At 41.7% G+C, this 13,483-nt stretch overlaps 1 protein-coding gene across 1 annotated transcript; it reads left to right on the top strand.

Annotated features, from left to right (window-relative positions):
• Positions 1 to 314: 314 nt before the first annotated feature.
• LOC139534343 (E3 ubiquitin-protein ligase TRIM39-like) lies at positions 315 to 13,233 on the top strand. Its single transcript, XM_071333419.1, has 9 exons — positions 315 to 393; positions 1,866 to 2,749; positions 6,126 to 6,221; positions 8,542 to 8,663; positions 8,784 to 8,895; positions 9,635 to 9,782; positions 9,930 to 9,956; positions 10,302 to 10,477; positions 10,659 to 13,233. The coding sequence occupies exons 1-9, from the start codon at positions 327 to 329 to the stop codon at positions 11,037 to 11,039; spliced, it is 2,013 nt and encodes a 670-aa protein (XP_071189520.1). The 5' UTR covers positions 315 to 326; the 3' UTR covers positions 11,040 to 13,233.
• The last annotated feature ends 250 nt before the right edge of the window (positions 13,234 to 13,483 follow it).

Raw genomic sequence — 13,483 nt, 5'->3', positions numbered from 1 at the left:
AGAGTAGACTTGGAGGTATGTAACTTACACCTAAAGTGAGAGACCTAGTTCAACGACATTGTGTGGTATTGTCTGTGTTTGTTCATTATTGTGTTGAATGGGTGAAAAATCTATACAAATGTTAATAGGATCTAGGGCTATAAGCAAAAACAGAAACACAACCCCAGTGTCGAATTTAGGGCTAATGCTGTTCTCCTTCGAGCAGAGCGGTCCATGCCGTGAAAGTGTAAATTGGTAACTGGGATAAGGAGGGGAGGGGAGGGAGAGGGGCATATTTTAGGGCCGAGTGGCTGGGGGCTAGTGGGGGTGTTGGTGGCAGCAGTGTCATGTGTCAGTGTTTGGCCAGAGCGGTCACTCTGTACAGTGGCTTTCTGCAACAGCCGCTTCTCTCTGGTGAGTGTCCGCATTTCTTCTCTCTCTCTTTGCATGTTTTCTCTCTACCTTTTAACTGCGTCAGTAAAAATACACGCAAGGTTTGCTTTATGCAATAATCGTTTTTCGACTGTTGAAGTTCAATCAGGACAGAGAGGAAAGAGATTAATAACATTTATATTGTGAGGCTTCCACAAAAGCTTGATCTGAACTTTCTCTTTTCTTGTACTAAGTTGTTGAAATATCTTGATTTCATACTGCAGGCGGGATGGAGGAAGAATATAAAAACAAATTATTTGGAAATGGAATTATGTGAGGACTAAATGGATTGAGAAGATACAGAACGTCCGTGCTTGGTTATGTCCCAAAAATCTCTCCTTCCTCCTGAAGTGTGCACTTGTTCACAATTTTGGAGGGGCTCCCGAGTGGCGCAGCGGTCTAAGGCACTGCATCTCAGTGCTAGAGGCGTCACTACAGACACCCTGGTTCAAATCCAGGCTGTATCACAACCGGCTGTAATTGGGAGTCCCATAGGGCAGCGGACAATTGGTGTCGTCCGGGTTTGGCCGGTGTGGGCCGTCATTGTAAATAAGAATTTGTTCTTAACTGACTTGCCTAGTTAAATAAAATGTAAAAGCATTGTATCTTTTTCTTTCAAATCCATGAAGGGAAGTGAACAAGTGCACACTTCAGGAGAAAGGAGAGATTATTGGGACACACTCGTTGTTTATGAGAAAGAAAGCAGAGCAGGAGAGAGACTGGACTGATATTTTTGGAAAGAGGCTAATCTTTTACATCTATGAATAGCCAACCTTCTAGCCAGGGTGGGTGTCCCAAATGGTAGCCTATTCCCTATATAGTGCACTACTTCTGACCAGAGCCCTATGGGCCCTAGGGGACCTGCTCAAAAGTAGTGCACTCCATAGGGTATAGGGTTCAATTTGGAAAGCAACCCATGTGTTCATAAATGCTCACTGCTCAAAAAGCTATGGGCACCCACGGTCCGCGGGGTGCACATAGCTTTAACTTGCTGACAGCCCGCTTTCGAAAACCAAACAATTCTTGCTTGGTATATTTAGCATGGGGGATAATTTAAGTAAAGAATGCCCACATGCTTTTCAATAGCTCTCACTTGGCTCGTGATCGAAGTGGCCAGGACTTCAACTAGATGTGGTTAGGGTTGTAATATGACCTTCGAGAAGCAATAGAAGCTAATATCTACGTTTGAATCTGCTGTTAGGGTTCCAGAAATATAGTTTGGAGGCCATACAAGTTAACATCCAATTAACATCCAAAGAGAAGTAGGAACATTATGACGCATCCACATCCACATTACAACACATCCACACTAAAATAAACCCGATCTGATATAATGCCTGCTTTATGGCCTGGATCTCACAGGTCCGATATGACAGGTCAGACAACGATCCCAATGTAAAGTGTTACAGAACACTGTAATGTTAAGTATGACCGTGCACGGTCTTCTCTGCCAGTAATGGCTTACCTTGCAGGAAATCATGGAAATCTGACGGAGGAGCAGGTCCACTGCTCCATCTGTCTGGACGTGTTCACCAACCCTGTCTCCATACCCTGTGGACACAACTTCTGCCGCTGCTGCATCCTAGACTACTGGAAGACCACCACCCTGTTCCAATGCCCCATGTGCAAGAAGACCTTCTTCAAGCGGCCCGACATTAGCATCAATACCGTCCTGAGGGAGATCGCTGAGCAATTTAAGGACATCCGGGTTAGCAACGCCGAGCGTCTCCAACAGCAGGAACTGAAAGAGGAACGAGATTTGCAGAAGAAGATGGAAGAGCAGAAGAAGAAGGAGGAGGAGCAGAAGACGATGGAGCGGGAAATGAAGATGAAAGAACAACAGGAGCTGGTTCAAAAGCAGCAGAAACTTCTCCAGGAGCTGAGACTGAAGCAGGAGATGCAGAAGCTGCAGCTGCCACAGCTGCAACGAACGACGAGCCAGGAACCGGAGAAACCAATAGAAGGAAAACCAGGAGAGAAGCCAGAGGGAGAGCCAGAGGAACCTCCAGCCGATGCTCCTCCATCCCCACCCCACAGCCCATGGGGCGAGGTGTCTTGTGATGTCTGCATGGGCGACCGGATGAAGGCCGTCAAATCCTGCCTGGTGTGTCTGACCTCATACTGCGAGGAACACATCAAGAACCACAACACACGCTTCACCAAACACAAACTGATCGAACCCGTGACTAACCTGGAAGAGAGGATGTGTCCCAAGCACGAGAGGCTTCTGGAGCTGTTCTGTAAGAAAGACCATATCTGTGTGTGTGTGCTGTGTACGGAGACGGACCACAGAGCTCACTTTACTGTACCTGTAGAGAGGGAGTGGACTGATAAGAAGGTGAGAAGAATTTGTAGAGGCTATTACAGTATAAAGGCTACAGTGTATGTTATTTTTTTTTATATATGGTGAAACGTTATTCATCCAGGTTAGTTTTGTTGCGATTAAACAAGTGTACAGTACACTACCGTTCAAACATTTTAGAACACCTACTCATTCAAGGGTTTTTCTTTATTTTTACAATGTTCTACATTGCAGAATAATAGTGAAGACATCAAAACTATGAAATAACACATATGGAATCAGGTCGTTACCAAAGAAGTGTTAAACAAATCAACATATATTTTATATTTGAGATTCTTCAAATAGTCACCCTTTGCCTTGATGACAGCTTTTCACACTCTTGGCATTCTCTCAACCAGCTTCATGAGGTAGTCACCTGGAATGCATTTCAATTAACAGGTGTGCCTTCTTAAAAGTTAATTTGTGGAATTGATTTCCTTCTTAATGTGTTTCAGCCAACCAGTTGTGTTGTGACAAGGTAGGGGGGGTATACAGAAGATATCCATATTTGGTAAAAGACTAAGTCCATATTATGGCAAGAACAGCTCAAATAAGCAAAGAGAAATGACAGTCCATCATTACTTTAAGACATGAAGGTCAGTCAATACGGAAAATTTCAAGAACTTTGAAAGTTTCTTCAAGTGCAGTCGCAAAAACCATCAAGCGCTATGATGAAACTGGTTCTCATGAGGTCCGCCACAGGAATGGAAGACCCAGAGTTACCTCTGCTGCCAAGGATAAGTTCATTAGAGTTACCAGCCTCAGAAATTGCAGCCCAAGTAACAGACACATCTCAACATATACTGTTCAGAGGAGACTGTGTGAATCAGGCCTTCATTGTAAAATTGCTGCAAAGAAACCACTACTAAAGGACACCAATATGAAGAAGATACTTTCTTGGGCCAAGAAACATGAGCAATGGACATTAGACCGAGGGAAATTTGTCCTTAGGTCTAATGAGTCCAAATTTGAGATTTTTGGTTCCAACTGCCGTGTCTTTGTGAGACGCGGTGTGGGTGAACGGATGATCTCCGTATGTGTATTTCCCACCATAAAGCATGGAGGAGGAGGTGTTATGGTGTGGGGGTGCTTTGCTGGTGACACTGTCTGTGATTTGTTTAGAATTCAAGGCACACTTCACCAGCATGGCTACCACAGCATTCTGCAGCGATACGCCATCCCATCTGGTTTGCGCTTAGTGGGACCATCATTTGTTTTTCAACAGGACAATGACCCAACACACCTCCAGGCTGTGTAAGGGCTATTTTACCAAGAAGGAGAGTGATGGAGTGCTGCATCAGATGACCTGGCCTCCACAATCCCCCGACCTCAACCCAAATGAGATGGTTTGGGATGAGTCGGACTGCAGAGTGAAGGAAAAGCAGCCAACAAGTGCTCAGTATGTGTGGGAACTCCTTCAAGACTGTTGGGAAAGCATTCCAGGTGAAGCTGGTGGAGAGAATGCCAAGAATGTGCAAAGCTGTCTTCAAGGCAAAGGGTGGCTATTTGAAGAATCTCAAATATAAAATATATTTTGATTTGTTTAACACTTTTTTGGTTACTACATGATTCCATATGTGTTATTTCATAGTTGTGATGTCTTCACTATTATTCTACAATGTAGAAAATAGTAAAAATAAAGAAAACCCCTTGGATGAGTAGGTGTTCTAAAACTTCTGACCGGTAGTGTATATATCGAGAATCAGTTGTCAATTGGTTTATCATTTTCAAAGACATACAGTAACTATTGTGCCGTTCAGGCTTGATGCAGCGATCAGAAGCTAAATGCAGCTCTAAAAAAAAACTAGTCACATTTTGTCCACACGATTTGCAGACATTTATGGTCAGCTACCAATAAAACTGACACAATGATTGCCATTGAAGCTAAAGTACATTTTAGAAGAGGTCAACTGTAATTGGTACATAAATCCACCAATAACACACTACAGTTTGTGGAGGCCTAGCTCTACATTTAGTTGAAAATAGGCTGCCTAGCCTGAATTTTGGTCTGTTTCCTTGTCAGTCGTTGTCAACATGTTGTATAAACAGATCTGGGAACAGGCTATAGACTGCTATAGGCTGTAAGATGAATTATCTCTCACCTTCAGATACAGTAGTATTCACACCCTTTGTCTTCTTCCACATTTTGTTGTGTTACAGCCTGAATTCAAAATGGATTCAATAGATTTTTTTCTCACCCATTGACACACAATACCCCATAATGATGAAGTGAAAACATGTATTTTGACATTTTTGCAAATGTATTAAAAAATAAATACGGAAACAGCTCATTTACATAAGTATTCACGCCCCTGAGTCAATAAATGTTAGAATCACCTCTAGCAGCAATTGCAGCTGAGTCTTTCTGGGTAAGTCTTAAATATTTTTCATTTTCAAGTCTTGCCATACACTTTCAAGATGATTTAAGTCAAAACTGTAACTAGGCCACTCAAGAACATTCAATGTCGTCTTGGTAAGCAACTCAAGTGTAGATTTGGCCTTGTGTTTTAGGTTATTGTCCTGCTGAAAGGTAAACCTCTAGGATATTGCCTGTGCTTAGCTCTATTCCATGTCTTTTTACCCTAAAAAACTCCCTAGTCCTTGCCGATGACAAGCATACCCATAGCATGATGCAGCCATCACCGTGCTTGAAAATATGATGTGATTTGTTGGATTTTCCCCTTTTTTTGTGCAATTTCTCAGTTTTCTTCTATCACAGTCATTAAACTCTGTAACTGTTTTAAAGTCACCATTGGCCTCACGGTGAAATCCCTGAGCGGTTTCCTTCCTTTCTGGAAACTGAGCCTGTATCTTTGTAGTGACTGGGTGTATTGATACACCATCCAACGTATAATTTATAAATTCACCATGCTCGAATGGATATTTAATATCTCCTTTTTTTATTTGTACCCATATACCAATAGGTTCCCTTCTTTGCAAGTCATTGGAAAACCTCCATGGTCTTTGTGGTTGAATCTGTGTTTGAAATTCACTGCTCAACTGAGGGACCTTACAGATAATTGTATGTGTGGGGTACAGAGATGAGGCAGTCATTCAAAAATCATGTTAAACACTATTATTGTACAGAGTGAGTCCATGCTTATTCTGTGACTTGGTAAGCACATTTTTACTCCTGAATTTATTTCGGCTTGCCATAACAAAGGGGCTGAATACTTATTGACTCAAAACATTTCAGCTTTTAATTTTCTATTAATTTGTCAAAAAATAATAAAATCGTAATTCCGCTTTGACATTATGCGGTATTGTGTGTAAGCCATTGACACAACATCTCAATTTAATCCATTTGAATTTAAAATGTGGGAAAAGTAAAGGGGTGTGAATAGCTCCTGAAGGCACTGAATGTTCTCCACAGGCTCAGCTGAAGAAGACAGAGATAGATGTGCAGCAGATGATCCAGGAAAGACTGAAGAAGATGGAGGAGATCAAGCACTCAGTGGAGCTGAATAAGGTGAGTTGTTGCCTGCATCCGAAATGGTGCCCTATTCCCTACATAGTTCACTGCGTAGGGAATAGGGTGCCATTTCGGACGCAGTCTTGATTTGTCCCGGTGGTAAAATATATGCTAATTTGTCATGTTGACAGTCGGGATTTACACTGCACGACATTTTTGATCATATAGTCAACATCTGATGTAATTGACAAAATAGGCTGCTGGATTCTCGAAGATAATTTCGCTTTGAACATTAGCCCGATGTGGGGACCAGAATACATGGCTTCTGGATATATTTGATCTTTGCTTCGAAGCATTGGCCAACTATATTAAGATGTAGGAAAACAAAATCTAAATTGTTTCTAGTCAGGCAACCTTGTGGGATAGGTTATGGGTCTCCCGTAACATCCTGTCACATCCAAAGCGAATTTATCAGCCATAAAAGGCCAAAGAGATTGCATCCAAATGGCACCATATTCCCTATGTAGTGCACTAGTTTTGACCAGGTTGCATAGGGCTCTGATTTGGGCTGTTGCGGTGACCATATTACCGGCAGTCATGAGTCATGACCTCAGTAAATACACACTTGACCGTTGTCACATGATAATCTACTCGTATGCACTCTGGCCATGCTTTGATAGTATCCAACTTTTTAACGACCATCAGGTTGCTAATGGCTTGGTACTCAGGGCTCTACAGTCCCTCTAACCACTGACATCAATGCAAATGCGATCGAAAATGACATCAAACACTTATTATCAAAATAGTAGGTCAATCCTACTTTTAAAACTCACCTTACTGTGATGATCAATTTGAAGTAAGAAGTTCAACAGCAGGTTGAAACAGTGTAAAACATGTTTGTCGTGAATGTCTTTAATTACTTGTTACTTTTATTTTGTACTTTTTACTTATCTATTTTTTACTTAGCACTTATTTTTCTAAAAACTGCATAGTTGGTTAAGGGCTTGTAAGTAGGCATTTCACTGTAAGGTCCACACCTGATTGTATTCGGCGCATGTGACAAATAACATTTGATTTGATTTGTTGTTTCAAAGCCTGACAAGACGAAATTGACAGGGCTTTCTTAGGTGACAATTAATTCAAAACACGCCTAGGCATAGGCTTATGAGTCCAAGCCCCCCCCCCACCCCACCCCCCCCAAAAAACCTGAATTGAAATTATGATTGTGCCCTTATACAATACATAGCCTATCGCCTATTACACATGGCAGAAAAACCTAAAACAAAACTATCCTTTCTATTTCATTAAGCTAAATTCAATTATAGTCTTCTTACTATAAAATCCTATAAAATAAAAGAATGTAGTTCAGTTGGCAGAGCATGTAAGCGCCAGGGTTTTGGGTTCGATTCCCACGAGGGACCAGTACGAAAAAAGTATTCAAATGTATTCACTCACTACCTGTAAGTCGCTCTGGATAAGAGCATCTGCTAAATGACTCAAATGTAAATGTAAACAAGCCTATGGCATGGAGCATAGTCAGATAACGTCGGCCAATTCACACTGTGTTCTTCTGAAATACATTTTCTCCATATCATAATGTTTGTTCAGGCCTGACTAAATGAAATCATGTATCTATTGTGATGGTGTGTATTCAATTCATTTATTAGCCATATTTAACGGTAGATATTCAAACGGCGTGCATCGGCGGCCTGTATGCGTGGAGGCCTGGAGATGCGCGCTTAAGCTAATTAACGGTCAATTATCGTGAGACCAGCAGTTTGTTGCGTGCCAATAACCCGCCTGACAACATTTCATGACCGCCACAGCCCTGGGGCCTCTGATCAAAAGTAGTGCTCTGTATAGGGAATAGGGTGCCATTTGGGATGCGGATTGGACCTCTTGGCAATGTTATTACCGATGTGTCTACCACAGTGCATGAGACAGAATACTGTCGTATACAGCTGCTGCTCAATAAATGATATAATCTTCTACCCTCTAGGGGTGTGTCCCAATACAGTATAATAATAACATTGATGATACCCAGTTACCAATCAGTAAACAATATGCAAAATGTGTAATAACACTGTACTAAAATGGTTATTACAATATTATTCAATGTGACCATCTCCTGTATTATGAATTCTGGAAAATGTCCAGGGAAAATGACACCCAAAAAGGTAAAACTATTGTTTTTGTTTTGTTGACAAGCAGAGGTGAGGAGCATTATGCTGTTGTTCTATCGTGCGTGCAACGATGTCCGAGAGAAGGGGAGCAAAAACGCGTTTGTCTTTGTTGTTGTAATATCGCAAACGGACGTGTCAGTTTCACCATTAAAAGGACACCAGCTGTAAGTAATGACGATCTCTTTCCCCTGTAGTCCAGTGCCCAGAGGGAGATCGAGGACAGCATGCAGGTGTTCCAGGAGCTGATTCGGTCCATCCAGAGGACCCAGGCGGAGCTGGTGCTGGCTATAGAGGAAAAGCAGAGAGAGACAGAGAGGTGGGTAGAGGAAGTACTACAGTACCCATCATGCTCTGTGCCTTGTATCCGGTTTTATCTTACTAAAAGGTTCCTGGAGCTAACATTATGGTGTCTGACCTCCGTATTAATTCATACAAGGTGGTCCCAGGGCCTGATAGGGGAGCTGGAACAGGAGATCACTGAACTACAGAGGAGGAATACAGACCTGGAGCACCTCTCACGCACAGAGGACCACATCCACTTCCTACAGGTGGGAGGGATTGCCGATTTCATTAATAATACATAGCAGAATATGCACACATTGTAGTCTAGAAATATAGCTCACAAATTTGGTTCGGTCTTGTCATTATTTTCTTTGTCCCAATTTTTTTATCACAAAATAAGAAATATAGCACACAAATACGCTGATAGTACAACACATTAGGAACACCTGCTCTTTCCATGACATAGACTGACCAGGTGAATCCAAGTGAAAGCTATGATCCCTTATTTATGTCACTTGTTAAATCCACTTCGATCAGTGTAGATGAAGGGTAGAAGACAGGTTAAAGAAGGATTTTTAAGCCTTGAGGAAATTGAGACATGAATTGTGTATGTGTGCCATTCAGAGGGTGAATGGGAAAGACAAAATACTTAAGTTCCTTTGAACGGGGTATGGTAGTAGGTGCCAGGTGCACCGGTTTTTGTCAAGAACTGCAACGCTGCTGGGGTTTTCACACTCAACAGTATTCCCTGTGTATCAAGAATGGTCCACCACCAAAAGGACATCATGCCGACTTGACAAAACTGTGGGAACCATTGGCGTCAACATGGGCCAGAATCCCTATGGAACGCTTTCGACGTCCATGCCCTGACGAATTGAGGCTGTTCTGAGGGTAAAAGGGGGTGCAACTCAATATTAGGAAGGAGCTCTTAATGTTTTGTACACTCAGTGTACATTGTATAGATTGACTAAATTGACCGATTGTTTTTCCTATCTCCCGCTGTAGAGTTTCCCAGCCCTGTGTACCCCTCCAGCCACTAAGGACTGGTCTGGGACCCGTGTACATACTGAAGTGTGTGTTGGGATCATCAGGAGAGCTGTGTCCAAATTGGAAGAGACGCTGAGTGAGGAAATTGACAAACTGGTGGACTCTGGTAGGTTTTTCAATAAAGGACCGATATGTGTGATTTCGCTCACTATTACCCTATTTCCAAACCTCTTGTTCTCTGCAAATTGTTGAGCAAGAAGTGATGTGTTTTGTTTTTAAATCATTGAATTGTGGTTTCTGTCCATTTTCACAGAGCTGAAGAAGATTCTTAAGTACACAGGTCGGCATTCAAATCAAAATCAAATCACAGTTTATTGGTCCCGTACACAGCTTAGTGTGAAATGCTTGTGTTACTAGCTCCTAACAGTGCAGTAAAAATGTCAAACAAGTACACAAATAATAATCAAAACTAGAAACAAGAATTCCCGAATGTCAGGATGAATTCAGTTAACAACCCAATTAACACTATATCAGTAATCCAAAATCAATCTATGTTTATATACACCAAAAAGATATGCTAACAATGATATGTACAGCAGTAGATATATTACATGTTCACATCCTCCATAATTTCACACTCGAGATAGCTGGTAAAATTGCATTTCTCCTCCCTCCCTGTTTCCAGTGGACCTGACCCTCGACCCAGACTCAGCCAACCCTTGGCTCCAGCTCTCGGAAGACCGCCGTCAAGTTAGGCACCTGGGAACTTGGCAGGACCTCCCGGACATCCCAGAGCGGTTCGACACTGTGGTCATTGTCCTGGGTCGCGAGGGCTTCACCGCGGGACGCCACTACTGGGAGGTTTGTTGATTATGATGATGTTTTTTTGTGGTTTCTTTGCCTAGCTTTCAAAAACAAAACAACATACAAAGCCAGGTCTATCGCTCCGTCTGTCCATCTATCCATCTATCCATCCATTCATCCATTCATCCATCCATCCATCCATCCATCCATCCATCAATCCATCTATCTATCTATCTAGGTCCAGGTGGGGGACAAGGATGACTGGTACCTAGGCGTGGCCAAGGCATCAGTCAACAGGAAGGGGCGTATCGCCGTCAGCTCCTCCCAGGGCTACTGGGCGCTGGCCATGAAGAAAGGCCAGGGATATAGGGCCTCCACGACCCCGCCGTTACCTCTAACCCTTGACGCCAAGCCGAAGAGGGTTGGGGTGTATGTGGATTGCGAAGAGGGCCAGGTTTCGTTTTACGACGTGAAGGAGAGGAGTCATATCTATACATTCATGGAGGACAACTTTAAGGATAAGTTGTTTCCGTTCTTTTATCTGTACTGTTGTGATAAACAGTCGGATGCCATGGTGATCTGTCCGATCAATGAAAAGAGTCTGATCAAGCAATGCTGAGAAATACTCTGACAACAACTCTGAAAGACTACAATTCTGTCTGCAGAAAATACTGTGACATATGATCCTGGTAGGGAAACGGCAAAACAATTATACATTGACACTTAGCGGTGGCTTAAAGTACCTTGGGGGTGAGTGCCCGACGTCAATATCCTTGACCTTATTGATATTTGTTATGGTGATAACAAGCTGATTTATTTTGTTGTCCAGCACCCCTAGGCCCCTGGTCAGTTGAACCCTGTTGAGAAAGATTGCAACTCTGGCAACAACTCTGAAAGACTACAATTCTGTGTGCGGAAAATAGGGGAGAGTGGGGTATGTTTAACCATTGTTTACATTCAGCATCACTACGCCAAGGGAAATATAGTATTCTTTCTAACAAAGATATCTACATATATTTCACAATGTGGTTTATCCCTGAAAATGATTAGAATTCATGTAAACATAACGGTTTTGAAAACATAGCCTTTCCACAAAATAAAAAGTGGTTGGCTCAACTTATCCTGGGTATGGGGTAAGTTGAGCATAGGGACAGGGTAAGTCGAGCCGCCTTGGGGTAAGTGGGTGATGGTGTCCTGTGACAGTGGTTGATGGTGCTGTTAGGTCAAAGTTTAATTCATGGAATGGGTATACTGTATATCTTAAATATAGGTGTACATTCAGATATAGAACTCTCTGTTCAATATCCCATACCCTATTTCTTGACCAGTTGTCTGGGACAGGGATGTTGTTTTGATGTGCCAATTTGTAGGCTAGTTCTCTGCATTTGAGGCTACTAAGCCCATGAAACTGGTCCAAAAGATGATTGATGTGTTTAGCAAGCTCAAACTCTATGTCATCAGATAAGACCATACTGTATCTGCATCTGCTACTCCTATCATAGCCTCTCTTTCGCACAGCTACATGTTCATTGTATTTTTCTGTCATTGTCTATTTTTTTCATCCCTTGCTGCTGCTTGAGATGGACTTCTTCCCTTCTCTCATTTCCTTGGCTGCTCGCTCAAGAACCTCTTTGGCGCTAGAACCCTGCTTGTTTTACGTTTGTATACACGGGACATGATGTCTGCTCTGGAACAATAGAAATGCACTCTCTTGAGTTCATATGTTCAGACACATTGCAAAAATACTATGCGTGTTATGCATAAAACTGACAAAATGTAATCATTTGTATGGGGTATGGTGGCCATTGGCTCAGCTTAACCCATGGCCATTGGCTCCACTAACCCCAAGGCAAACAAGAATGCACATTTGTGAAAGGTTTAGGACCTCATATTCATCAGATCCCAACTGATGTATTAAACAATCATAAAACGATCTACTTTGCTTGAGATACAAGCATCATGAAACTTATAAACAAAAAATGCATTTGCTTTGTGAAAATCCGTTTTTTGGACCTGACTTGCTTGCCACTTTTTCCATGTAGGTTCTTCCTTCACAGACTCCATGAAATGATGACCTCTTCCTAAATATTTGGTCACTTGATTAATTTGATGTTTGCTTTCCTAGAAACAAGGGGTGGCTCAACGAACCTTTTTACTCAACTTACCCCACTCTCCCCTACCTCAAAGCTGCAATATGTAACTTTGTGGGTGACCAGACCAAATTCACATAGAAATTTGAGTTATAGATCTGTCACTCATTGAAAGCAAGTCTAAAAAGCAGTAGATCTGTTCTGTGTGTGCCTCCCATTCTTACGTTTAGTTTTTGCATCTTTTACTTTCAGTTTTGCAGACCAGCTTCAAACAGCTGAAAATACAATATTTTCAATTATTAGATGGTACAATGATTCACTACACTATACATTGATTGTTTTGTTACATAAACTGAAATTAGGTGAACTATTCTAATTTTAGCATATTGCACCTTTAACATATAATCCTAATAGGTGTAGGTAGGATGATAGTGTTGTTTTTTGTCTGTGTTTTTTTATGGCATATATCCTGTTGATTAAAGTCTAGATTAAACATCAAAATGAATATGAATCTAACAGACATGGGTTTAAAATATTTGAAAATAATTTCAAAAGCTCAAAGTATTTGTCTAAAGTCTAAAATGTAACATGCCTTAATTGTATCTATGATGAAGACAGTATTGTTCACTGACTTGCACTTTAGCATTGCATGCCTATTTACTTATTCAATGTACACTGTAAAAATAGGACAAGGATTTTCAACAATAAATGTGTTTGTCTTTGCTCCATGTCTTTGTGAGATTTGGAAAGGTTTGAAAACACTAAACCTGAAAATGTAGCTTTCACCTGTGAATGCTTTGTGAGAGTTTTAAGTTTCACCTTCAGCGAAATGATGACACTTCCCATAGGAAAGCAAAATCCAAGATGAGATCTCCTTTAGAACTTATGTCAATATCCTGGACAAAAAAAGACCACGGGTCAATACAAAAGTGAGATGTTGTGCGTTTTCTCATACCTCTCAATTGTCACTCCT

The sequence above is a fragment of the Salvelinus alpinus genome, chromosome 11, assembly GCF_045679555.1.
Source record: "Salvelinus alpinus chromosome 11, SLU_Salpinus.1, whole genome shotgun sequence".
Lineage (NCBI taxonomy): Eukaryota > Metazoa > Chordata > Actinopteri > Salmoniformes > Salmonidae > Salvelinus > Salvelinus alpinus.
The sequence above is the reverse complement of the archived record's forward strand: the minus strand, read 5'-3'. Positions and strand labels throughout refer to the sequence as shown.